This window comes from Vespula vulgaris, chromosome 2, assembly GCF_905475345.1.
Source record: "Vespula vulgaris chromosome 2, iyVesVulg1.1, whole genome shotgun sequence".
NCBI lineage: Eukaryota > Metazoa > Arthropoda > Insecta > Hymenoptera > Vespidae > Vespula > Vespula vulgaris.
In genome coordinates this window covers 9,646,027-9,672,450 of record NC_066587.1, presented here as the reverse complement: position 1 = coordinate 9,672,450, position 26,424 = coordinate 9,646,027, and the positions used below count along the sequence as shown (strand labels likewise).

Below are 26,424 nucleotides of genomic sequence, written 5' to 3'. Positions count from 1 at the left end.
TCAAAAACAGTACTACTAAAGTAAATTCTTTTCTTTTAATTTGGATATTAACAATTAAAAAGACTCCTCTAAAAAAATTCAGATCTCTGATAAGGTAACTCAATTCATGTTGGTTAAATTGTTAAAATTTTGATGAAATTCCTATAAAATCACTGTCCACTTCTACTATCTTGAATTTCATCAAACATGTGTGATTTATCATCTTTTAGAAGTTCTAATAGGTGAATCAAAGATAGAATTACCTATTTCATTTGGATGTGAAGTTACCTTGTTTAATCTAGGTGTGGTTATATTTACCTGCTACAATTGTTTCATTTGATATCCTCATATCGACAAGATAAATATAATAGTTTGAATAAGGGTTTTTGGATTCCTTTTAAACTTTTAGTATACCAAATTTCATGTATCTTTCGTTTATTCATTGCAATTAATTTTCCGTGCAAGTTTTGCAAGCAATATGTAGAGACACAACATACTTTGATTTCTGAGCTTGATATGGAAATAACTAAGATATATCCTCTTCACAAATTCAAGGATAAATTTCTTTTCAAAGTGCATTCGCCATAAATGTAGCAAAAGACATTTGGTTGGTTCACACAGCTTCTTCGTGAAGAAGCCATATGTGTTACATTTAAAATATAAACATTTAAAATATAAAATTAAGTGAATCATATTAAACTCTAATCATATTATACTATAAAAATAAAGAAATTATATTAAATTCTTAAGTTGAACTTATATCGGAGATTCGCTATGATCCATTTTTGTTAAAAAATCATAATTAAAAATATGCATTTTATTATTAAATTATAATTTCTGCATATAAATTATAATATTTATGCAGTATCTCGAAAACTACAACTGATACAGTGAAATTAATGCCATTATGGAATTAGTACACCAAATATATTCAAGAATAGGTTTAACTTTCAAAGTACCAAATCAAGACTAATTTTTATTGAGCTGTTAATTTTATAAAAAAAAAAAAAAAAAAAAGCACAAACCATGACGATAATCTAGATCTGATAAATTCGATTTATATATATATATATATATATATATATATATATATGGTTTGTTATATTGTAATTTAATATTTATATAGCGTGCAAGAATTTGGCGTAATAAATTAAACTACTTTAAATTTAGATTTTAAAATAATAAATGTTTTCCGCAATTTTGTTATATAAAAGAGTCCAAGTATTAAAGCATATATACGTGTTTAAATCTGTCGGTAAAGTAGTTTTCGGAAAAGATGGCGCGCAGGTAGAAGAAGCGAAACGACATGAAAGGATTAGTATCTCACTGGCAACGAGATAGATTGGATTGTTTGGTGATGTACGCGAGCGTGTAAAATCACGGCCATCGACAAATTATCGGGATAAAGTGCATAAAAAGTACGGATATCGCAACGAGGAAAATCAAGTAATAGAGACAAACGAAATAATATAAAAGACAAAAATTGTGAAAGGAAGAAAAGAATGACAGATTGATTTTGGTCATGATATGCTACAAGAAAAGTTTATCGATGTAAGGAGTATAATAGAAAAATGTCACAGCGATCGTCGAAGGTACATTTGGTCACACGAAATCTTTTAACAAATAGGTGAAGATGGAAGATGAGGCTGACCTCAGGGAACAGCTCTTTCACAATACTGTGCGAGAGAACATCGTAAGTAAGATTGATCGTTAAAAGTCGTCCAAAATCGTATCGATTTTAAGGGCTGCCATAATAAATACGATGCTTCGATGGGTATAAGAAGCGTTCCTGTCCGAAATGGGAACGTTGATGCGCGGTAAAGGAAAAAACAATATCATAATCACGTTTGTTTCTATCTCTTTTAAACACTTTTTCAGTTTCTTTTTTTTTTATCTACTAAAATATAATGATCTTATTTATTTATTCAATTACGGGGAGAAGAGTAATGATAGCATATTTATTACCTATGCGTAAGAAATAATGGAGGGGGTAAGAAAAACGCCGATTTGGTTTCTATGATTTTACGAAAGTCGCAATGTCGGATATCAATCACAAACTTTAGGAAACTCGGTGAGAAACTTTTGCATTTAAATTCCAATAAATTTAAATAGATTTTTTTTTTAAATAAAGAAAAAGTAATAGAATCTGCGAAATTGCGATAATACTTTTTAAAATTTCAAACGTGAACTATTAAACGGACGAGTATGTCCATTAGATTACATAAACCTGCTGTTTTCCTGTATGCGTGTATGTATTGCTAAGTATGTGTTATAACGACTGATAAGTTCCAATACCACTGTAATTTGTTCTACAAAAAGCTATGAATGTTAACTATTACAAACAATATAGTTTGTGGAGTATATTTATTTATGTTTAATTATACATGTTTTTCTTTTTGTCCTTTTTTATTTGGAATTTTTTTCCTTTTCTTTCGATTATCAGTATTTTTATTTTTATAAGAAGATAGTAAATGGTCTTTTCAATTTCCGATCATCCAATGTAAAGTTCGCATCGTAAAATAACAAACGATAACATTAAATAATGACATTTCTTCTTTTCTTCCAACAGAACAATGTATAGTTTTATCGTTGACCACAGAGCGTATCGTTAGCGTGATATGGATTATCGATTATCCATCGATTAATGGTATAATCTGAGCCAAAAGAGTTACGTGGACTCAAGAAGAGAAATAACGTGATTAATTCATAAAAACTAATTGATGAATTTATCATTCAATCAAATTTTTTTTTCTTTGTTTCGTCTATTAACTTTGTAAGTCTATCCGATAAAGAAAAAAGAAATCAATCTATAGTCAGTTGTATAAAATATAAGGTACTAAAATAACGGTTTTTCAATATACGGAATAACCTCTGTTTGTTTACAAAGTTATTTCTTTCTTATTTTATACTTCTTTCAATTTCTTGTCGTATTTGTTGTATTTGTAATTATAAAAGAAAAAAAAAGAAAAGAAAAACCGTTTAAATGGCCAAGTAAACTGGAACAGCAAGCATGCGAATATATTATAGATGGATTGAGGCGTAAAGACTCTTAGATCCGCGAAAAAGGATGAATAGCGAAGAACGAAACGTGATTATCCGCTTACATGCTTTCTCGCAATACTTTCTCAAGGCGCGATATTGCTTGACCGCCAGCCATTTCTTTCTTCGATCTTCGACCGGTTTTTCTTTCCACATTCTTAACGCAATAAGAAACCGGCCTACATTCAAGTCAGCGAATTACGTGAATGATAAAAGAAGAAGGAGACGAGACCGCAGGATAGATAAGAAACGAGAAATCATGGAATGCAGTTTATCCCTTGAACATTCCGTCGAATGTCCCGAACGAAAAGACACTATCCTCAGTTATTATGTGTAAGGCGTGTACGTACTGTTGACCAATCCTTGGCGACCACTAGATTCAAAGGATACATGAGCAAAGAATATAGAAGCGAGTACGCATTTGTTCGCAGCGATCAGGAAAACGCAAGCGACACACTGGTCGCTGGGACCAGTGAAGTACATTTATATTACAAATCGAATACACGCGTTCGCGCTATAAGCAACTTTCTTGAAGACTAGATACTGGCGAATATAGCTTTCAAGGAGATCCGAGAGGCGTCTTCACTATCTATGCGTAAATCGTCACTTAAACCAGACATCATATATCGATACTGATAAATTCGAATCATCGAGTTTGATCGCCTGATTTTTTAGTTTTTCGTCGACCTAGTCCGTTGGCGACTAATCCAACAGTGCGCGCGCAGTCTTACCTCGTGTTCTCTCTTCTTAGCCAGTTCGTAGAAATATTAATCTCGTGCAGATGGAAGGAATTGACACTAGTCTCAAAGAGTTGTGAGTAAAAGCAACAATTTTTCGATTGTCGATTAATAGGATTTGATCTTTGCTTACCTCTGTCTTCCTTTTTGTCTCGCGAAACGCAGAAATTTCTTATTTACTCATTTTCAATAGCGTACGAAGATAATTCTTTATGGAATACGTGTTTATACGTGCGTTTTTTTTTTTTTTATACCTCTATTTATACGTATTCGTATACGTATATATTCGTTAAGTGCGTAAGTTGCACCCCCCCCCCCACACACGTAACGAATACGATATATTATTTGTTGGCACTATGTATCTACGTGTTAACGATTCGTAATATCTCTGCTTTACTTTTTCATTTCCTCCAGTTGTGCAACGAGATTAAATTTCACACTGAATGAAATGGTGCTATAGCCAACGATACGTGAGCTCTCTCTTTCTTTGACGTCAGGGATGCGGTTTAAGAGACAAATAAAGTTTCTGCAAAACGCGTCTGAAAAAAAGCGGTCGCAACGATATGTAACGCTGTGTTTATAGAAATCAAGATATTTGTCGTTCTCGATCGTTGATACGAAAATAGATCTATAATTATTTTTAATATGATCTCTCCTTTTCCCTCCCTTTTTCTTTGAGCATCGAGTCTGTACTCGTGGTAGTACACGTGTTGGCATCGAAACGAAAGGGAGGATATTTTACGTTTTTCTCTTTCTACTCATTTATTACTTTTTGACGCATTTTAAGTATTTTGAGTATTTCTATCAACATGTATCGTAAATGTATTTAGTATCGAGGTTATAACTTTCTTATACTCTTTTCATGAGGTTATCTTCTCAAGTATGATATTTTCTTACTTTTGACGATTATATTATTCAGCAATAATCGAAGAAAATTCTCAAAGTAATTATTGCAAAACAATTTCGATGCAGCAATTTCGTTAGAATTATTCTTCATTTAACATCTATTTATATTATTTTAATTTTTTGTTAGTATGTTTATTAATAAGAAAGAGTAGCGGTAAATATACATTGAATATTCGCCATACTTATAAGAAAAGAAATTCGTTTGACATCAGTTGTATCGACAACTGATCGGTACAAACATCGGATCTTCTAATCGAGAAAATTCAGTTATAAGTACATTCGTTGTTTCCATCGACTATCAGTTAAGCTAATCAGGCAACAAGGTCGAGAGAGAAAATAATCGGGCTTCGTGCTTGACGAAGTCTCGCGACATGGATTTGCGTCTTCGAACGCATGACATCCTCCATGCTCGTTTTGAATAGTGCTGCTATGAGACGAGTCTCTGTCGATCGCATAAAATACTTTCTTATTCCAATTCTTTTTACATAGTTTGTATTTTAAATGTTAAATTTGAAAGAGATTGAAGAAAAATGGTTCTCTGGTAGGATAAGGAGTATATACGATTAAAAAATGCGAGCCCCGAAATAGAATATCGCATAAGTGGTTTTTGGCACAGCTGATCGTTCGCATTTGGCGTGCATTAATCGGGGCAATGTTCGCGATTGAAATGTATTTACTTTAGTCAGGGTTTAGATGATTTCTGTAAATTGCACATACGTAATATAGAGATTACGGAGAATAGATGATAGATGGGAAGTGTTATCTAGAAAGTGCAATTAATTTCATACGTATTCTTGCTCTTAAACGGTTTTTTCTCGCATTACAGTAAGAGCGGTTAGACTTTAGTTTATTTATTAAATTGTCATACGTACTTGACCTACATATTTGCTATAGAATCATTAATATTTTATAGATTACATTGGATGAGTCATGCGTCCCTGTCTTGTGACCGCTACTAAAAGTATTATAGAAAAAAAGTAGTTGTAAGAATTAAAAATTTAGGAAATCGGGCTTTAAACGTTGTTGTTGCCTTTTTTTTCTCTTATTATCCATCTGTAATAGCATTGATTTTAATCGCACATCTCAACAATCGTATAAACTTCTATATTCATATGTATAATTTTTCGTGTTGCACATGTGTTTCGATATAATATATATATCCTACTCTTTATATATATAAAGATATAAAAGAATATTCCGTGTAGATGTATTACATTAGGAAAGTATCGTGAAAAGTGCAATTTAAGTTAGTTGCACTAGTTAATTGAATTGTTTTTTTAATATGCAACGTCATTTTTTTCTTCATTCCAGCTTATTTAAACTTTTCTTGTTCATTTTCGCTCAAGAATGGAATAAGGAGAATATTTTGTCACGCTTGAAGAAATAATAGATATGACTGAAACAAGGATAGAAATTCACAAAAAGATAGAAATTTATCAATTTTTTTCCATAATAAGAAAGATTAACGATTTTCGACATAAGAAACATTAACGATAGCTAGTATTACTTTCGTGAAGTTAAACGCAGATATATGCTTGTGATTTCCTTCGAATCTCACTGTATTCTTATTTCTTATCTTATTGTTTGTTCTTTATGAAAATATATAAAGTTACTTCATTTTCAATAAAAACGTCAACGATCGTTAACCATCGTCAGTGATAAAAATTATAAGGTTTCAATGCGGTTTTGAGTCCGTTTATTCCGTATCTCGGTGAAAGTGAGCATCCCCAGAAGTTTTGTCATTTTGCTTGCGCAATCGTTAGATTATCATCTACGTCACAATCACGAGTTAATCCTACGCTCGCGCGCATGTGTGTGCCTGTCGCATAGGTGCATTGAATAGGTGTTTTAAACCGATCATATATTCTTGCTCATTTACATTATAAATTTAACTATCACGTTTAAATATCATAACTCTCTACAGTTGCATTTCGACAACAATAACAAGGAGGCTCAGTAACGATCCATATATTAGATCTTACTCGTGAATATATTCGAATCAATAGCAAACCGTTATGGTTACTTCAAAAAATGCTCGCAGAATAATCTGCCATAAGTGTAACATATAAATTTATATGAACGATAAGGATTTCGATTTCATTTGTTTCCTCGAGTCTACTCGATTGTGTTCAATGTATCGTGTAAGGAAAAAACAAATTCACACAAAAAACAGAGACAACTTCACACGTGTAAGAATTTCGATTATCATAATATAATATGTTGAGACCCACTGATGTATTATCGTTTCACGCGGACGATAACGCGTCACGTTTACAAATGCGAACTTTATTTAATCTTAAATTCATTCGCGGACAATGCCCAAATTGAACGAACGAATAATGAAAACGGTTTATTCAATGTCTCTAACAAAATCAAGGAACTTAATCAAGCGTAATTCTGCAATAAGAGTGAAAGAAAGAAACAATGCAATATGTAAATAAAATCATAAAATAAATAAGATGCAGTGGTGTAAATAGAATATCGAAGGTACGCGCGCGCAGTATCTTTGTGTCAATTTTTACGCAACGCGTTTCTATAACATTTTTTCACTTTCAATATTTTCTATTTCCTTTGTTCTTCAGATATTTCTCCTTCTCTTTCTTCTACTTTGCATTTCAAGCTACGCACTGATTGCGAGATTTCGTCGAAGGGACCGAGAAGATTATTTTTCAGTGGATGAAGATGATGCCACTGTTTATAGGATCAGTCTTTTATTGTGTACCGTTGCCTTAGCAGTGTCTATTGGAGCAACGTTGTTATTACCTATATCCATCGCTAGCAATGAGGTTCTTATATTGTATCCTAATAGCTACTACGTTAAGTGGCTCAACAGTTCTCTAATACAAGGTGAAACTTTGCTCAATATGCAATCTTACTCCCTTTGCTCATATTTTCAGTTCATGAATTTGAAAGCACTGAAACATTATACTTTTATGTCATAGGACTTTGGAACCACGTTTTCCTCTTTTCCAATTTATCTCTCTTCGTGTTTTTACCATTTGCATATTTATTCACGGAATCGGAAGGATTTGTCTGTTATAAAAAGGTAAGTGCATATAGTTTCTATCTCTCTTTTAGATTATTTATTTGGTACCTATATTTTTGTTATCAGAAATAATGAAATTCTTCATTGTAGGGTGTTATGGCTAGAGTATATGAAACTGTAACAGTTTTGTGCCTATTAGGAACACTCGTGCTGGGAATGGTATATGTTTTGTCTGCTCTCATAGATTATCAAAAATCTAGTCTCCATACACTGTTGAGTAAGTTCATGAAAAATGTTAAAGTAAAATAATAGAATGAATAAAAAGTTAAATGGAGAGAATGACACTTAATTACATTTTTATTGTTAATCTATTTATTTACACGTATGTGAATGCAATTTCAGGTATATGGAGCTATTATTTACCTTTCCTCTACTCTTGTGTTTCTTTCGTAGGTGTAATGTTACTATTATGTAAGTATTATTAAATATACAAAATTAAAAGTTTTTGAATTAGAAAGATAGCAAAGGAAAATAGAAATGAAATCGTGACTTTTTTCTAGTGTGTACCCCAGTTGGATTTGTGCGATTGTTCGATGTTGTTGGCTCTTTTCTCGTAAAACCTCAGTTCCTAAAAAATTTGGATGAAGAATTTTTTGCTTACAGGTTAGAGGAGGATTGTATTAGAAGAAGGTTGGTGAAGATAATCCTTTTTGTTTACCATTTTGCCTTTCGTATATCCAATCTTTCACGTTGGTACTTTTCCCTTTTTCTTGGCATAGACTGCAACATGCAAAAACGACAGGCAAATCGTATGTTTCGCCAGTACCTATGTCTCTACCAGGTTGTAATACAATGGTCGAAGACGACGAACTTCTTAATTTGAGTCCTGGATTAATGTGCCTCAGAAATGGCGCTCTTCAACGTGGACTGGCCCAGAGATTAGAAGATGTTCAAAAGAAAAGAAACATTTTAGACGAACAAAGACGAACTTGGTGGGTACGAAGAACACTACTTTATCCTTTGGCAATGATCGCTCTACTTATTCTCTCCACTGCCACGGCCTTATTAGCGGTTCAGAATACCTTGGAACTTCTTATCGGCATTAAAGCTCTACCATTAAGTACGAGGGTTTGTATCGAGATTTTCTTCTATATTTGTTAATAAAATTATTAAAAAGATTATAACTGATGATAATGTGAATTGCACAGCAATTTACGCTGGGCATCAGTTCTTTGTCGAAACTCGGACCTATCGGAGCTACGGTTGAAGTCTCGGTAATACTTTACCTAGCCGCGACGAGTGCAATTGGGCTTTATTCGCTTCCAGGAGTGAGAAGGGTACAACCACGATTTCGTTCCACTCCACTTACGCATCTCATCGCCAATTGCGTTCTTTTACTTGTACTCAGTTCGGCATTACCACTGCTTTCCCGAATATTAGGTAAACGAGTAAAATGTTATGATTTATTGATATACTACATTGTTCCTCTTTCCAATTTACAAGTTAATGTATCATCAACATTTTGGTTCCTTTATTATTTCAGGAATGACGAACTTTGATCTGCTAGGAGACTTTGGTCGTATAGAATGGCTTGGCAACTTTAAACTCGTATTCTTGTATAATTTAATCTTTGCTACGGCGGTAATCAGTTGTCTAGTTACGAAATTTACAGCAACCGTAAGAAAAGAAATTTATGCCAGATTGAGGAGTAGTTTCGTAGGCATATTTAAAGGGGAATGCAAAAAGAATTCATTGGCAATGTTTTCTACGAAGGAAGAATAGACTGATATATCGTAAGGAAGAAACAACAGAAATATATACTTCTTATTTATTGCTTACTGAGAAGCAAAGAGCAGTGATATAATGATAACAAAATTTTTCTTTTGATTTTTAATTTAATTTAATCGTATAAATCATGCAACATCAAGAATTTTTGAAGGAAAGATAAATATTTACTTATTACTTATTTAAGATTAAATATTTGCACTGATTGCAATCAAAATGTTAGATTCTAACGGCGTGTATCATTTCACTTGTTTATTCTTTCAAAATTTTCTCCATCAAAACAGAAAGCAAAAGCGCAATGCTGATTAAAATAAATAGTATAATTCTGATATTATCAAGTATAGTACTAGCGATTATTTATCATATAATTACTATTAGAATTGTTATTTATCTTGAAGCATAATATATGCGTCTATCTTACGAGTGTTTAATAAAAATAAATTGGAGGTAGTCACGACAATGACAAGCCAGTATTGTGATAAAGACAAAATAGACTTATCAGGTGGATGTGTGAACTTTTGTGGATAGCATATTGCATAATGCACATTTGGCTTTCCTAAAAACAATGTTTTTTCTATCAATTTGTTCGTTGATAGAAACCTTTTCTTTTCTGTTTATAACATAAAATTTTTTAATAATTTTTTAATCTAAAATTTTCATATGTAGCAGAAAATAGCTCGTCCATTTTAAATTTTGCTCGTCCATTGCTAAAATGTGCAGGTAAATGCATTTCAATCGATTTCGTACAAACATTTATTTATTGTAATGCATTTTATAAAAATGTTGTCGTCACTATCTTTATTTATTGTGAAATTGCCTTGTTATAAATAAAATACATATGCGATGGAAATGAGTAACTAATAAGTTAAGAAATAGTAGGACATTGAAAAAGTAATGATATTTCTCAATGAGTATTTCGTTGTTCTTTGATAAAATAATAAATTAATAACATGCATTTCAATGCATATAGACAGACTGTACGTAATGCTTTAAAGTCAATGGAGAAGAGGTAATAAATATTTATTCTGTTTGTAAAAAGCAGTTAATATAAATGGAATCTACTCGATATTTATCAAAACGCAAATCTTTAAGTAAATATGTATTTTTACACATGGAATCTTTAGATCCTCTGTATCCATGACTATTTAGCATCTATATTAGTGCTAGGTCAATTTCTTAGATTTTTTGCAGCAATATTATGTGATAATACATCTCGTCAAGAAGACAATACAATATTAAGACGTGCACTGGCACTAACATACTCATATTTTTTATATATTACGTATATAGGATATAGTTTCTCAGGATATGAAGTGTACTGCTTTACACTTATGTTATACATTCTTTAAGTGATGTCATGAAATTCTTGCTTGTTTTTACGACAAATTACTTTGTCAAAATAAAGCGTTTTATTGGCATCATTGACTCAAAAATATTGTATTATATTTTTCTTCAAAGATCGTCATGTACATGTGTGTGTATGTGTGTGCGTGTGCGCGCGTGCATGATGTGTATAAAGCTCGCGCTGATGAAACATCTGTAATATACTTAGTATCTAGGAAATCCTACAAACATGCTATTGTATAAGTAATGTAACATTTTTTTTATATTATGGGATAAAAATTTTTATAAACGTTATGATACTTTATCCCCTGATCTTATCTGTATCATAGTTAAAAATATGTAAATAATGTTATTTATTCTTGTGTACGTACACTTGCACATATAATTTTGCGAAAACAAGAATCCTGATTTATTTTTTTTCAATATTCCTTAAAGTCTATAAATGCTGCTATTCGGTAGTATATTATTATTTATGAAACAAATTGAAGGATACAATTTAAACTATAAAATCAAAATTACAAGTTATACACGAAAATTGAATATTTTCTTAAATTTATATAAGTTTATTATCAATCGTTACATGGTTTTAATCCATAATTATGTAATATTTTAATACAGTGTTTTAGTTTGACACCTTTACGCAATATGTTATACTGACCAGCTTGCGATAAATCTATTACTGTAGAACCTGTTCTTTGTAATTGACTAACGTATTTTTTATTTTCTGCTTGCTGGTAAAAAATTCCTGCTAATTCTGGCCATAATTCGGAAAATTCATTAGGATGCACACTGCTTGGTTTATTGCTTTCATTAGCGCTCGTAAGTGCTAATGGTCCTGCTAATTTAGCAACAGATCTGATAAACTTATAATTAGGTACTCTGATGCCAACATTATCAATGCCAGGATTTAAAGATGGATTCAATTCTTTTGTTCGTTTTAATACAATAGTAAATGGTCCTGGCAATAAAGTCTCTTTTAGAAGAGGTGGTAATTCGTCTACAATTCCCCATTGGTCAATGTTATTTACATTATCAACGCAAATAGCTAATGGCTTGTGTTGATCTCTTTTTTTAATTTCATATAACCTTTTTATAGCTTTGTCATTTTTTATGCTACCAGCAAATCCATAGATCGTGTCTGTTGGTATAGCAATGATTTCTCCTTTATTTAATAATTCTACGGCTATTGCAATGCTTCTTTCACCTCCGATAAACCAATGCTTTTCTTCTGGGCCCAATAAGTTTATTTGCTCCATTGCTGCATTTAAGAGTACTTTCATAGGACCCATTGTTTTTGGATTCATGATTGTTCTTTGCTGATTAATGTTCAGATATAACTGTCGTAGAACAAAGGAACTAAATAAATATTGTGACATAAATAAAAGAAATAATTCTGAAATACCTTTAATCGCGCCAATTGTGACCACATTGTGAATTACAACATTTATAGAATGTTGTCATAGGCTCATCAGCTGATCTTGTCTGTATTTGCATGAAATATGCACGTGGATTTGTACACTTTGGACAACGTTCTTCTGTAGAATCAACATTTTCCCATGCCGCACTTCCGCCTAACACATCATCTACTTCCTTTAATTTTGGATAAGTACGACTACTAACTTTGCGTGCTATGTTAAAAATATAAGGACAAGTGTTACAAGCAAATCTTAGTCCTGTATACTCTTCAACATGGAGTACATTACCACATGTTGGACAAAAAAGAAGCATAATTTTTTAAGCATTTAACGTATATCTGAAATACGAACAAATATATTTGAGATTTCTTATTTCATGATATTGATTATACTGTAACTATTAATGAAATATGAAAACAAAATAATAGATAAAATTAAAATAATTAATAATTTAAACATTATAGATTTAGGGCTACTTCGAACTTTTGATTAATTTTAATCGACGATTAACTCGACCAACAGTGTAAATAATAAAACAACTGTGTCGTTTTTAACCTATTTTTCATGATAACAACAACCATTTAAAAAGTTTATACATATTATGGAATAGACAAAATAATAGTTAAAATAAATTAAGAAAAAATATATATGCATTTTCATACTATAAATAACATTTTTAAATGATTATTAATATCATGAAAATATAGGTTAAAAATGATATAAAATTAGAAGCTCTACTGTTAACTATACGAAGTAGTCCTAAAGTTTTAACGAAAAGTAAAATTAAATACTATTATATCATATATTGTACTATACGTAAACAATACGTACATTTTTTAGTTTCTTTTCTCTTATTAGAAATCACGTTTTATGTAAAATTATAAAATATTTATTTAAAATGGTTAAAAAATACTTATTAAGCAACTACAAAAGCATCTTCCTGGCAACCGTGACTGGTATATAACGTCGGAATGTATTAAGTACTCACATGTTAAATCAGTTTTCTTAGATCAAGCAGAGTGGCTAGACGAATTCCTAACATGTGTTACGTCTCATTAATGTTACGTTCTACGCCAACCTAAAACTACAAAATGAGACTATGAATTTTTTCGAACATTGTTATGAATAAGCAACCTCGTTTTATTTAAGTTAGAATTAGAACAGGAATTAAGCCGAGAGTCGGTTAGCGAAAAAACTTGTCGGTAAAATCCACTTCTGGATTGATGGAATCGATGATAACTGAAACTGGACGGGTCGATTCTCTTAATCTTCGGCTTCTGTTGGCGCGATTCTCAAAGCATCGTAGTAATTGGTAGGGAATTATGCGTAGGAGTTGTCGACCGCGCCGCGAAGAATGATATTCTTGATAGCGTTATATAGCGTAAAAGTGAACGGATTAGATCTTGATTTAGAATTCGTTTTGGAATAAACTGAAAGAATTCAATCGTTTCCGTTAGTCACAACTAGGATTATTAACTTAGACACGTTTAACAACGCTTAATTTATTTGAAAATAAAATAACAAATTTGGTACAAGATTTAGAAAAATGATCTAATAATCGAAAATAGTACTCTGATAATAATATAATAATAACTAAAGAAGTAGCTAAGAAATAATCGAAGATAATAATCGGAAATAGTGCGATAGTAATAATTGACCAGAAATGTTTTAAGTGAGTAAGCGAAAATAATAAACGTTAATAATCGTGTCGATAATTATTAACAATCAATGAGTAATAATAATCGATGAGACAGCCTATGCAGCCATTTGTATGGAGAACCAATCAGCGAAGGGTGGCTTGCCGCTGCGTTGTCATTGGTCCTGGTTCTACCCCTGGCTAGCAGGGGGACGTCCAATAGGATCTCGTTCGCTTGAAGTGTTGCGTGCTGGTGGTAGGGACGAGGCTCCACAGACTCGTCATGCTCACCCGCGCATGATGTGTCGTTCCCTACCCTTTTTACATTTGGACTTAACCTAGGTCACGTCGCTTTTTACAATGATTTGTAAATTCGCGGCATGTCGCTCGGTACAATTGTCTGTTTACAATATTAACGTGTTGAAATGGATTAGTAACGTATAAAATAGTATATGTATTTTATAATGTAAGCGTTTAAACTTTTACAAGATGTAATGCTCGTATTACTGAAATGTTTAGTAATATATATGTGTATATATGTATATTGAAGTGTATGATTAGTGAACTATGTAACCATCGATCAGCGATATCTCCTCCTTTGTAAGATTGAAATGGGAACCTATCCTAACCGATATAAGGATTAGACATATTTTTTATCATAAATATGAAGGAAGCTTCTATCAGTGTACAAAGAGAGACGTGCCTAAACAATGGAAAGCGAGGGTGACAGGAACTCGACGCAGGAATCCACTTTTGTTATTGGTGAATTGAATATATTTACCGCCGATTCGCTTGTCCTCGGCTCGATCGGCTCGGTCCCAGAAGAGAGTAGAATCGATTGCCGGTGAAATCGTACAAAAGAGCTTGTCGACTATACCGCGGAGAACGAATGCCTCGATCGCGTTTAAGCGCTTTGTAAATAAAAGTGGAATTGAGATTCATTTAGAATCGGAAGAGCGAGTCGCTTCCATAGATACAACCGGGATTATTAACTTAGACTGTTTTAATAATGCTCAATTTATTTAAAACAATAACAATACGAACAGATACAAAAATGATGATCGGTTCGAGACAATAGTAACTAAAGAATAAATAAAAATTACTGAGTCAAATAAATCGTAAGCAATAACTTGATGATTAGTACAGCGAAATGATCTACCTAACAATAATCTGAGCAAAGTAATTGTAACAATTAATACGGCGAAATAATCTAAGCAACAACCGTCGAAACGGCGTGTGCGGCCGGTTAAATAAGGAGCGTTGCCCAATCAGCGAGAGGTGATTTGCCGCGGTGTAGTCATTGGCTCGTCGTAGCACTCCGTCTAGCTAGTGGCGGAGATGTCCAAGGGGATGAGGCTTTTGGACTGAGCACACTTATCTCGCATCTTTGTTGGCGTCCGTTGTTCTCTCGCTTTCCATTGTTTAGGCACGTCTCTCTTTGTACACTGATAAGAGCTTCGTTCATATTTATGATAAAACATATGTCTAATTCTTATGTTGGTAGGATAGGTTCCCATTTCAATTCTACAAAGGAGGAGATATTACTTACTCATGGTTACATAGTTCTATTTCAAGTCTAGGGTCAGCATAGGACATAACGATATATGATACCTGAACTAGAGAGTATAAAATGTTCATGATATTTGTTTCGAAGAAACGAATGATCATAATCAATATTGTAATATATTTGATAACTTTGAAAACGAAGTTTGATTAAGAAAATAAACTAGTTTTATTGCATGAGATACTTCTTATTTATATATGTAAAGAGATTTCATATTAATGTAAAATCCGCAATTCAATACAAAATTATTAGTAAATTATAAAAGAGAAGCTTGTTTATTTTTTGATGTAATGGCAAACTACATTAACACTTTTAGGTTAAATTTTTATAAATAAGAAGGAATGTTTTCACGTTTGCCATTGGTTGAACTTTATGTTTTAGACTAATTGTATCATGAACTATACATTTACATTTTAAGTTTACGGCTTATAACTTTATGGATTTTTTTTTAACGTCATTGTAATGCTGTGTTACGCAGTGCTGTGTTGCTGACTCCTATGTACTATTACCACGCTGTTACGGAAAGCGTGTGGTGTGACTTACGCCTGGAACGCACGTGTGTCATATAAACGTAATGTTATAATACGATTGTTGGAGGATTAAAAATAAATTGCATACGACATTAACGAAAATGGGTATAACGGCAAAGCAAGAGACTCATCGACCAGGAGTTTTCAAACAAATTAATAAAGCACATAAAACAGGGAGGCACCGAAGTAAAGGTGCTATTGGCAATGAGGTTAAAGGTATGATTCTCCGATTTTTTATGTTGTGCAAAGTATATAAAAAGAATACTTATTGAAAACTTTAAATACGCAGGGAAAACAAATATAAAAGTTATATCGAAACAAATTCATAAAAATCTAAGTAGAGATGCGCGAAGACATCAGTCTTCGCAATTCAGAAAGAAGAAGAGAGAAGAAGTTTTAGCGCAAAAACGAAATCTTGGTGGCACTCACTCTGCTCCTATTCTGATATGCGTAATATCGATTCAAGAAGATTTGGTAGTAGAGCAGATTGTTTCAAAATTCAAAAATGCAGATGATACTATAAATGTTCATACGAGCCCTTGTGGAATTACTCATATAAGGTACTTTGTAATATATCTAATGTCCACACACCACACATCAATTAGATGGCGATTCTGAACAAAATAATATCAATATAAAAATTATCTACATTTTATAGTATACCTAGATTTAAACAACGTTTTTCAATTATCGTTCCTCCCATTGGTAACATTTTTGCAACATTGGATGCAGTTAAAGTTGCAAATACTGTTCTTTTTGTTGCTTCTGCTATCGATATAGCAAATGAGATTGTTAAAGAAGAAATTTTAGATGCATGGGGTAATGAAGTAATGGTGTCTTGTTTGGGACAAGGTTTGCCTACTACTATTGTTGCTGTTACCAATTTAGACAAATTACCTTCCAAGGTTAGGTTTTACTTAAATAAGCCATTGCTATACTATTTTTGCAACAGGATTATTATTATTAAATTTATTTTTTTTTTTATATGATAGAAACGTCAAGATTATAAACAACATGTAGTACAGACTATTTCAAAGTGGCTTCCAGAAGAAAAAGTTTTTCAATTGGATACACCCATTGATTCATTGAACATTTTACGTCGGGCAGGTACACAAAAACAAAGAACTGTATCATATAAAGCAAAAAGACCATATTTGTTAGCTGAAGATTTAAAATTTATATCTAATAAGGTATGTATATATGAAGTAATTAATTCAATAAGTAATAATGTTTGAGAAAGAATCGTTATTTTGTGCCAGGATTCAGCTGATCTTGGAACTCTTATGGTCACAGGATATTTGCAAGGTTTATCATTATCTGCAAATGGCTTAATACATATCTCTGGTTTAGGAGATTTTCAAATGTTACAAATCGATGCCGTTGATGACCCATATCCGATAGATAAGAATAAATCGAATAAGCGATCTGGGTCTGTAGAAATTGATATGAAAAGTGATATTCCAGTCAGAGTACTCGAGCGTGCAGATTGCAACAAACAGGTGAGTCTTTATCTTCTGTGTTTGTTCAGATTTTATTAAGATTTAGAGGATTTTGATTGCTTTTAGGAATCGCTTGAAAGTGAAAACATACCAGATCTAATGGATGCAGAACAAACTTGGCCTACCGAAGAAGAATTAGCACAGGCAGCTGCACGGAAGAAAAAGGTTGTAAAAGTAGTACCAAAAGGCATGTCTGAATATCAAGCAGCTTGGATTCTTGACGACGATGCTGGTATATGCGTTATATGATTTTACACGAATAAATATTGCTTAATTTTATTTATTTAATTTATTTATAAACAAATATTTTCCTGTAGAAAATTTGGATGAATATTCAGAAAATGAATCTGATGATAATATTTCTATGGATGGTATAAAGTCTCAAGCAAATAGCGAAGCTGACATGGCATCCGACGAAGAAGAGTATGAAACGATTACAGTATCAGAGGCGGCACCTGATGAAAGTATATATGATCAGGATATCGACATGATAGAAGAAAAGGAAGCCATGGAGAAAATAAAGCGTAAGTTTGAGATGCGTAAGTTTGAGATGTAAAGAAAACTGTATTTAATCATCTTGTAATATTTTGCAGAGGCTAAATTGGATCTTCAATTTCCCGATGAAATGGATACACCTCAACATACGTTGGCTAAAATTAGATTCCAAAAGTATCGTGGACTTGAATCATTCCGAACAAGTCCTTGGGATCCGAAGGAAAATTTACCGTTGGACTATGGACGCATATTTCAATTTGAAAATTTTGATCGAACGCGTAAACGAATATTCAAAGAAAGGCAAGAATTAGAAGGTGCTCTGGTAAGTAAGCAATTTCTAGAAATTCTCTTTTATTTTTGTGTATTACGTCGAATAAAAAGATATATGATAATATTCGCAGCCTGGTTGGTACATTACGCTTCATATTGCTAATGTTAAAAGAGATCTTTTTACTGCATTCTGTACATTAGACAATCGGCCATTAATCGTTTTTGGATTACTCCCAAACGAACAGAAAATGTCTCTCCTGAATATTGTATTGAAGCACGCTAATAGTTATCAACAAGCTATAAAGTCTAAAGAAAGATTAGTGTTCCAATGTGGATTTCGAAGATTTTTGGCCTGTCCAATATTTAGTCAACATACAAACGGATCTAAACATAAGGTATGTTGTCAGGTAAAGTTACATTTAAGATCAGTGATTAATTAATTCGTATTCTAGTATGAGAGATTTTTTCATCCAGAAACGACTCTAGTTGCAAGCATGTACGCACCAATTATCTTCCCACCATGCCCAGTTTTATGCTATATCGAGCAAAAAAATGGTAGTTTAGTGAGTAAAAATATTCTTTTTTAAATAACTAAATTTAATATATGTATAATATAATTGGCACTCAATGGAAATATTGATTCTTTTTTTAAGGATCTAGTTGCTACTGGGAGTGTTTTATCCGCTAATCCGGATAGAATTGTTCTAAAAAGAATAATTCTAAGTGGGCACCCTTTTAAAGTACATAAACATTCTGCTATAGTTAGGTTTATGTTTTTTCATCGCGAAGATATCAACTGGTTTAAACCTGTCAAACTCAGAACGAAATACGGACGCAGAGGTCACATTAAAGAACCTCTAGGTATATTAAAAATTTCGATTATTATAGCTATAATATTTAAGGAAGATACAAATATTAGTGAAATATATTCTTTAATGGTTGTTATATATTTATAGGTACGCACGGTCATATGAAATGTGTATTTAATGGACAATTGAAATCTCAAGACACTGTATTGATGAATCTATATAAGCGGGTATTTCCGAAGTGGACCTACGAACCATTACTCTTAACTGAAATATCCGAAAAAGAAGACAATATGAACATAGATTAACGATGAAAATTTCACCTAGATAATTATCACATAACTTAAGTTGATTCAGTAAGAGAAAATCTAAAAATTATCTGATTCATTTTCATTTTAGTTATACTTATTATATATAAATATTGATATGTAGTAATATTTATTATACAGTATCCATTCGGATAAAAATTAGTAGAGATTTTACTCGAATGCGAGCAAGAATCGATTAAAGATTCGTAAAGTCAGAACTTTTACGAATTGAAACAATTTTCTACTACGTTTGTTCCCAGAGTACTTGCATGATATTAAAGATAGTATCGTTTTTTACAGTTGTGTTAATGAGAGTATAATAGAACGTTTGAAATCACGACAGTTCAACGGATATGCTGGTTTTTTTTCCTCGAGTCCTAATAGGCTGTAGGCTTCGTATACGAAAGTAACTCAATCGGCGTTCCCTCTCATGTTCTTCCATGCTGAGCTTGTTCAAGAGAATAGGGCCGGATATCATCATGACGATCGCACCGAGAGGCGCTAAAAAGACGATAGCAACTATCGACATTCTGATGACGTCGAGTGCCAGTTCGATTTGTTTTGGATTTTCTTCGGTCGTGCGTTCATAGGTCATGGGTGCCAATGCAGCCTACGGGATATGTAATTATATTTTTCCTATTGATTTTTCAAAATACAATGGCAATTATATACATAAGTCCAGCAGGAATAAATAAAACGAATATTAACCTGAAGAGTACCCTTGGGAATCCAAGCAAGAGCGATGAATGTTCGTTCCTTCCAGGAGAAGGGCGTCTTGATCGTCGACAAAATGGCAACGGTGCAACGTGTCTATATAAGAAATAGTTTTCGAAAATGAAGGAAAGATTTCGTTGTATTTATATTTATGAAGAAAAGCTTACCGTTAAACCAATGAGTATGCAAATACAATAAAGGCCGAATCTTGATAAGGACCAGTCCTTAAAATCGATATCGGCTCCGATAACACCAACCAAAACGGGCTGCATAAAATGCCAGAGGAAGTACGTTGCTCTTCGAAATGGCATTGTCTGTTGCGTGTAATGTTTTTTTTGTTTCTCTGTCTGTCTGTCTGTCTCTCTCTCTCTCTCTCTCTCTCTCTCTCTCTCTCTTATTTATTTTTGCATTTTTCTTATTTTTTTTTTATATACCGAATATCTCGATAAAATGAATAATATAATACTATGGATAATATACACTTTCGAAGTAGCATGATCGACTACGAAGTAGTACGATAAAGAGTACTTACGTCGTAGGATACTGTTAATATTCGCCATCCTGTAGTAGCTACGAAGGACATTATTATGATAGCAATGTATGGTCCACCGGTGATGGGGAGTTTCAATGTCGACGAGGTACACATTAACCCAGCCAGTACCAAGCTTGACAGTCGGTAACACGTTGCGTATTCCTAAATTTTTATGTACAATATCTTTCACTTAATCAATTCGCTTTTTTGGTGAGATAATGCAAAATTATCAAAAAATTCAACAATATTTTCTGAATAGCCGATCTAAACGTAATAGCATGTAAAAACATGGTTCGAAGCAAAGTATTTTGAAAATAAGAAAAATCATTGTATCGATATGATATCTTCTTTTTTCTGATATCTCGTAAATTAATATCTGCCCACGTAGGAAAAAATAGAGTCTGGTTTGGCAAACACAAACACATTTTATGTGTCTTTCGAACGTAAGTACCTACATGATTACGATGGGGAAAAAAGGCCAAGAAAGTACCAAGAAGGAGTCCTACCAAACTGCCTAGGATAAGATCTCGAAGGCCACTAGGTATATACGACCACCACTTAGTTGGATGATCTTCTGTAATAGAAACTGCTTTTGCCTTATTCCGTTTTATTTTGCGAACGAATAAAGTAATTAAAACATTAAAAAATTACAGACGAGTATTTGCATAATATACAAACATATTATGTATATGCATAATATAGGCAAACACTAATGTCTTTGTATATTAGGCATAATATTACAAACTATTTGTTTACCGCCGAAGACGGCGGCGTAGAAAATGGAGAACAGCGAGAGGATGTGTATGTCGTCGATGGAAGTAGCCGCATTTAGTAAAGAAGCCAATCCTTTGTCTTCACCGTAACCATGTTCGGCCAGTGCCAGCATACAATTGACAGTAACAACGGGGGACATACAAGCAATGATTGTACTAAAATCGAAATTATCATTTTACTTTGATAATCGTTTCGATTGTCGTTATTACATCCTATTCCTGATGTGCAAAAAGGAAAGAGAAAAGAAACAAAGTAGGTCGTCGTGGTATTTACCCGGTCATAAAGGCCCAGTTCCAAGGGTAATTAAGGATATATTTTGCGCAAATAGCAAGGATGAACATTTCCATGGTACAGGGTAGGACAGCAAGAATTGCGACGAAGACGGGATGTCGACGGATCGGCGTGGTAGTCAGTTGAAGACCGGCACGTATCATGATGAAGGTCAAACAGAGCGTTCGTATTTTCGCTAGTGTTTTGAGGCCAAGTTCCTGTCTAATGTCATAGAAATTTGTATTTCTCACGATTATACCGGCTAGGAGCATGCCGAAGACGGGTGGAAGGTTCGCGTATGGAACGTAGGCGAGTATCCATCCAAGGAAATAAGAGAATACGACGATAACGAAGAGACCAAAGTAGCTGCCTCTGGGTAACATTGTCTCGCCGAGGACAAAGAAGAGAGTCATCCAAGCCATCAGGATCATCGCTGTAACGCTCGTCAGCCAGAATAGGTTAGCCCACGTTATTTCCGTGCCGAAGAATCTCAAGATTGAATCGGTTACGATGATGTCGCGCAATATCGGGTTGCAAAACGTTGCTCGGGAGCAGCAGGTATTATCGTCCTCCTCCTCGTCCTCTTCCTCGTCCACCTCGTTTTCTTCGTTCCTTGCCGAACGTATGTTTTTGTTGTACACTTCCTCTACATTCATCTTCACGAGTCAGTTACATCCTTTTCTAATATTTCGATAGAACCAATACATTCGTTTGTCAATTAATATTTGAAACTTTGCAAAAGAAAAAGATGTTTTTAACAAATATTTGAAAAATATTTCATCCTCGGCGGCTGTGTATTTTCATCGAAAGCGAAAGTTGACTTATGCCAATAGAATTTAATTCCAGGCCAATCAACGATAGAAAACGAGGATATTACAAAGTTTGGAAAACGATTTCGATGAGAAGGTACGCGTTATAAATGTCCGAATCACGAATATCGAACCACTCTGGCTTATACGATATTTCAACTATTTCTAACAATTTTTTGAAGCTCTTCGATAGATACAAAAATGTGATTCTTTATATTCACTTAGCTTAGATCTTTAACGTCATTGTAAGTAAACGCGAGTAGAACTAAAAAGACGTTGATGTGCCAATAATTATTGATAAAAATATCGAATCTCGATAAATTATTATATCCGTGCATTATATTACTAATATATAGATAAAATTAATATCTGCGTACTATATTAATAGTACAATAGTTTGCGTACTTATCGACGGTACCAATATTTATCGATAAAATCGATATTACTACGATAATTTTTTTCCCTTGATAATTATATCGCTTTGGGACGTAACTTCGTTGATGTTTCTATTCGTATTTAGTGAGCATGTGCGTGGCGCTTATTTATCTCGTCGTTTTTCGAAAAGTTATTTTATTAAGAGAAGCATAGCGAAAGACAGGCGGCAATCTATTGATAATCAAGTTGGCGTCAACTTTTTTTTTCGAGGCGTCTGTAGGTCGCCATCAGTACTCACCCCGAAGATTCCAAGAGACTTCCGCGCCCTCTTGCGGATCGCTTACCCTAGCCAACTTCCTCCATCGGTGCGTTTTGCGCGAGAGAATATTCAGTTTGCAAGCAGTGCTCGTCACGATCGTGTTGAAATTTTTATTTTGAGCGCATCGCTTCAAGAATACACGCTGCGTTCTGTGGACGAGTACCTTTTGAAATATTCTTTACTTTTTTCTTTTTCATTTCCAACAATACAACTGGTGTGAAAATAATCTTTCTCTCTCACTCTCCCCGTTTCTCTTTTTCGGCCGCGTTCGATATCCTTGGATATGTTCTGCTCGTGTTTCGTCTTGTGGACGAGGTCAGTACGTTTCTTCTTTTGTATATGTCTTTTTTGCAGAATAAGTTTTCTATGACTTTTTCATCTAATCTTTTTTTTCTTCTATCGTACGTACCTATGCTTATGTCTTTTTCGATAGGGTGTTCGATTGTAACTCATGTAATTTTTATGATTTCGATTATTGATCTTTGAAAGAATTCCTAGGAGAACTAGGAAAAGCACAGTAGTTTTGTTAATATTTTATCTTTATACATGTTTCTTGTACTTTCAAGGTTGAATGCATTTATTTATTTCCGAACCAAATATATATATATATCTTTTTTCGTTTTGTTGACACAAACATTAAATATCATAATATGCCAAAAGGATATCCAGAGTTACGTTTTAACACGATCACATGCGTATATTTGCTGATGTTTAACGAATCGCTGTCCACATTTTAATAGATACATATGGAGGAATTTTTCTATGATAATACTATTTATCATAGAAAAAGTAATTTAGCTCGTTTGTGGACGAATTAAGGAAACTATCGGGAAAAATGGTTGAGTACAAATTTGCAACTTTCATTTTAAATTGTTTACACACTTATAAACGAGAAAGACGCTTATTGAAATGTCTCACACTGTGTTAATCTAGTGCTTATTTGTTTCTCAAAGAATTTCTATTAGATGTATTTACCTGCTTATACTGTTATATAAATAAATAAGTATATATATATATATATATATATATATATATATATATATAACAATCATCTAGATTAAATCGCATAAAAGTTTGATAAGAGATCGAAGAAGTTAAAGGATTTTTAAAAAAGGGAAGAAGAAAGAGAAAAAGATAAAAAACGCAGTAGTCGATTAAAGAGAATTTCCTATGAAAAAGAGGATTGAGAAAGTATCGAATAGAAGGTCGAGATCACTTAATTTTCTTTATTATCAAGAAAATGTACGAGGTCTTTGAACTTTACCGGCGAGTGATCGAGACGGTGGCTATTGAATTTATGTCTCGCTAGGAAAATAGCACTATTCGAAAATGAATATCTATTTTGGTTGTTGAAACGAAGCACTCTGGCTTTGCGATAGATGGTTGGACTTCAAGTGGATTTAAGGTTATTGAACTTGTTCATTGATCCCTCTCCAAGCAACGGCATATCCACCGGTACATCCACCTGTATAGCCGTTGGAACGCATCCCCGCGTGGGGCGCGCAATGCGCGCGGTTCTCTCCACGAGATCGTCGTTTTCTTCCTCTTTCATTGCACTGACGAGGATCCTTCGCTTGATTGCAACGAAAATCTGATAACGATTTTAGTTCTTCTTTTTTCTTCGGAGAATAAATGTTTTTAACTCTCATTGGAAGTACGTATTTAAGATGATTATACGATTCCTATATTATTTTGAAACAGAAAGAGGGTTAAATCAAAGGAAATATATTTTTGTAAAAGAGCAGAATAAAGCTGCTAGTTCAGCGTTTCTTGATATTCTCACTATTTATGACGTGACCTTTATCAAATTTACGAGATTTTGTGGAAGCATCTCCTGTAAAACGAAACGTTTCCTTTGAGAATGATACGCCAACAGTGCAAATATTACTGGATAGATTTCGATCTATCGGATAAAAAGTTTACGTGCTGTTTGAGAAACGAAATGTTCTAAAGATTGATGCAAACGAGCATTAAGTGACGCACTGTACCGCACAGTTTGTTAAACATGCGCTGCGGCGAGCATGTATCTTGAATGTAGCAATGTATACGAGCGTTTGACGCTACACGTCCTGCAAACGACATTGCATCGACGTAATTGTTGCGTCGTTCTGCCAGAAAACATGGCAACGTAGAATTTTGGCGTTACAGCATCGTTGCTGCAGTACAAAGAAATAAATATGAAACACGAACCTTTCAGATACTTGGATCTGTTTCATGAAAATTATTACAAAATTTTTGACAAATAGCCATTTAAGCAGCTCTTTTCGTTTTTATCACGATAGTCTTCTCTTGTAACATTCAGATTACGTGAGATTTTGTAATTTCTTCAATTAGAAGTTTGATATTAATCTTCTCGGCCATGATGTTTTGCGGTGTAGTGTCACACGTGTGCGCTATACGATACGTTTCTTTGTACTGCTGCAATGGTGTAGCGACGCCAAAATCCACGTTCCCGCAGGACAACACAGCAGACATCTGCGTTGACGAAGTGTCCCTTGTGGCGATGTGGTGGCATTGCACGCTCGTGTGTATTGCTACATTTAAAAAATATATGTTCGCTGCAACGCACGTTTGACGGCAGAACACCGTGCGCTGCCGTGCGCTGCCGTGCGTTACCTGTCGCTCGTCTGCGCTGATTCTATGGTCGCGTCCAGATTCGCAATAATATTGTATTCGGTAGTTGCAATGTTCGAAATTCGACACATTGATGTGAGAAAGAAAATATTACGGAGATCTTTACCGAAGTCATTGTTATTCATATCAACATTTTACTAATCCTATTGATGATAACTTAAGTTTCTCACGAATATTATATCGATACAGTAATGGTCACGCGATCTCGAATACACGTCTTTCTTCTTTGAAGCGAAGAAACTAAGTTGTATCCTTTATTTCCATATTTTCTGCTGCGAATTTATGATTATGCGATGCAAAATAGATCATTATTTTATCGTTTACGTTTCCCTAGACGTTTTCGTCACTGTATGCGTTATCACTCTTGAAACGAAAAGTTTGGTCGAGACTAAGTGATTGGTACAATATATGGAAATTTAATCGGTTATAAGTAGTACCATTTGTATATGGACACGTTTTTCATTGTCTGTCGTACGATATTCAGCGAAGACGATGCGTTATAAATAAAAAAAGTATATTAGAGGAAACATTTCCTATCCGGCAACTGAGAAAAATTGTATGTTTGTGATTCGAGATCAAGAAGAAAACAATTGATGAAACAGAGTGCGTGGATGTCATATCAAACGTTTTTTTCTTATTTTGTTTTTCATTTTTCGGTCAGCTATTTTCTCGGTCAGAGAGTTCATTGTTTCTGTTCA

General features: G+C 33.5%; 6 protein-coding genes across 13 annotated transcripts in view; 3 read left to right on the top strand and 3 right to left on the bottom strand.

Annotated features, from left to right (window-relative positions):
* The first annotated feature begins 1,297 nt into the window (after nucleotides 1-1,297).
* Nucleotides 1,298-11,178, top strand: LOC127072734 (protein Lilipod). The gene is made up of 10 exons (XM_051013389.1): nucleotides 1,298-1,530; nucleotides 1,607-1,672; nucleotides 7,244-7,508; nucleotides 7,604-7,707; nucleotides 7,798-7,924; nucleotides 8,050-8,118; nucleotides 8,208-8,337; nucleotides 8,427-8,775; nucleotides 8,856-9,087; nucleotides 9,191-11,178. The coding sequence occupies exons 1-10, from the start codon at nucleotides 1,507-1,509 to the stop codon at nucleotides 9,427-9,429; spliced, it is 1,605 nt and encodes a 534-aa protein (XP_050869346.1). The 5' UTR covers nucleotides 1,298-1,506; the 3' UTR covers nucleotides 9,430-11,178.
* Nucleotides 11,179-11,311: 133 nt separating this feature from the next.
* Nucleotides 11,312-12,328, bottom strand: LOC127072746 (threonylcarbamoyl-AMP synthase). Its single transcript, XM_051013410.1, has 2 exons — nucleotides 12,179-12,328; nucleotides 11,312-12,113 (listed from the first exon to the last, which is right to left on the bottom strand). The coding sequence occupies exons 1-2, from the start codon at nucleotides 12,203-12,205 to the stop codon at nucleotides 11,346-11,348; spliced, it is 795 nt and encodes a 264-aa protein (XP_050869367.1). The 5' UTR covers nucleotides 12,206-12,328; the 3' UTR covers nucleotides 11,312-11,345.
* Nucleotides 12,181-13,328, bottom strand: LOC127072755 (DNA-directed RNA polymerase III subunit RPC10). Of its 2 annotated transcripts, none has more exons than XM_051013426.1 (2): nucleotides 13,180-13,328; nucleotides 12,181-12,529 (listed from the first exon to the last, which is right to left on the bottom strand). In XM_051013426.1, the coding sequence occupies exon 2, from the start codon at nucleotides 12,502-12,504 to the stop codon at nucleotides 12,181-12,183; it is 324 nt and encodes a 107-aa protein (XP_050869383.1). In that variant the 5' UTR covers nucleotides 12,505-12,529; nucleotides 13,180-13,328. The 2 variants fall into 2 exon arrangements, with proteins under 2 accessions (XP_050869383.1, XP_050869382.1); XM_051013425.1 differs by lacking the exon at nucleotides 13,180-13,328 and adding an exon at nucleotides 13,023-13,171.
* An 803-nt stretch (nucleotides 13,329-14,131) lies between these two features.
* Nucleotides 14,132-19,651, top strand: LOC127072730 (pre-rRNA-processing protein TSR1 homolog). 6 transcript variants are annotated; one of them, XM_051013384.1, is made up of 14 exons: nucleotides 14,132-14,293; nucleotides 15,870-16,137; nucleotides 16,211-16,481; nucleotides 16,580-16,826; nucleotides 16,914-17,111; nucleotides 17,181-17,420; nucleotides 17,487-17,652; nucleotides 17,738-17,944; nucleotides 18,014-18,237; nucleotides 18,317-18,580; nucleotides 18,638-18,748; nucleotides 18,839-19,046; nucleotides 19,142-19,347; nucleotides 19,600-19,651. In XM_051013384.1, the coding sequence occupies exons 2-13, from the start codon at nucleotides 16,023-16,025 to the stop codon at nucleotides 19,297-19,299; spliced, it is 2,409 nt and encodes an 802-aa protein (XP_050869341.1). In that variant the 5' UTR covers nucleotides 14,132-14,293; nucleotides 15,870-16,022; the 3' UTR covers nucleotides 19,300-19,347; nucleotides 19,600-19,651. The 6 variants fall into 6 exon arrangements, 5 of the variants coding, with proteins under 5 accessions (XP_050869341.1, XP_050869337.1, XP_050869338.1 ...); XM_051013380.1 differs by having other exon boundaries at nucleotides 19,142-19,651; XM_051013381.1 differs by lacking the exon at nucleotides 14,132-14,293 and adding an exon at nucleotides 15,370-15,505 and having other exon boundaries at nucleotides 19,142-19,651.
* On the bottom strand, nucleotides 19,219-23,090 carry LOC127072733 (sodium/hydrogen exchanger 9B1-like). The gene is made up of 8 exons (XM_051013388.1): nucleotides 23,072-23,090; nucleotides 21,593-22,270; nucleotides 21,302-21,474; nucleotides 21,001-21,119; nucleotides 20,546-20,707; nucleotides 20,181-20,327; nucleotides 20,008-20,109; nucleotides 19,219-19,909 (listed from the first exon to the last, which is right to left on the bottom strand). Exons 2-8 carry the CDS (start codon nucleotides 22,243-22,245, stop codon nucleotides 19,634-19,636), a joined length of 1,632 nt encoding a protein of 543 aa, XP_050869345.1. The 5' UTR covers nucleotides 22,246-22,270; nucleotides 23,072-23,090; the 3' UTR covers nucleotides 19,219-19,633.
* Nucleotides 23,091-23,143: 53 nt separating this feature from the next.
* Nucleotides 23,144-26,424, top strand: part of LOC127072729 (uncharacterized) — a 99,735-nt gene continuing 96,454 nt past the window's right edge. For both annotated transcript variants that reach the window (XM_051013374.1, XM_051013373.1), the window contains exon 1: nucleotides 23,144-23,407. The gene's annotated coding sequence lies outside the window, so the exon portion shown is untranslated. The remainder of the gene's footprint in view (nucleotides 23,408-26,424) is intronic.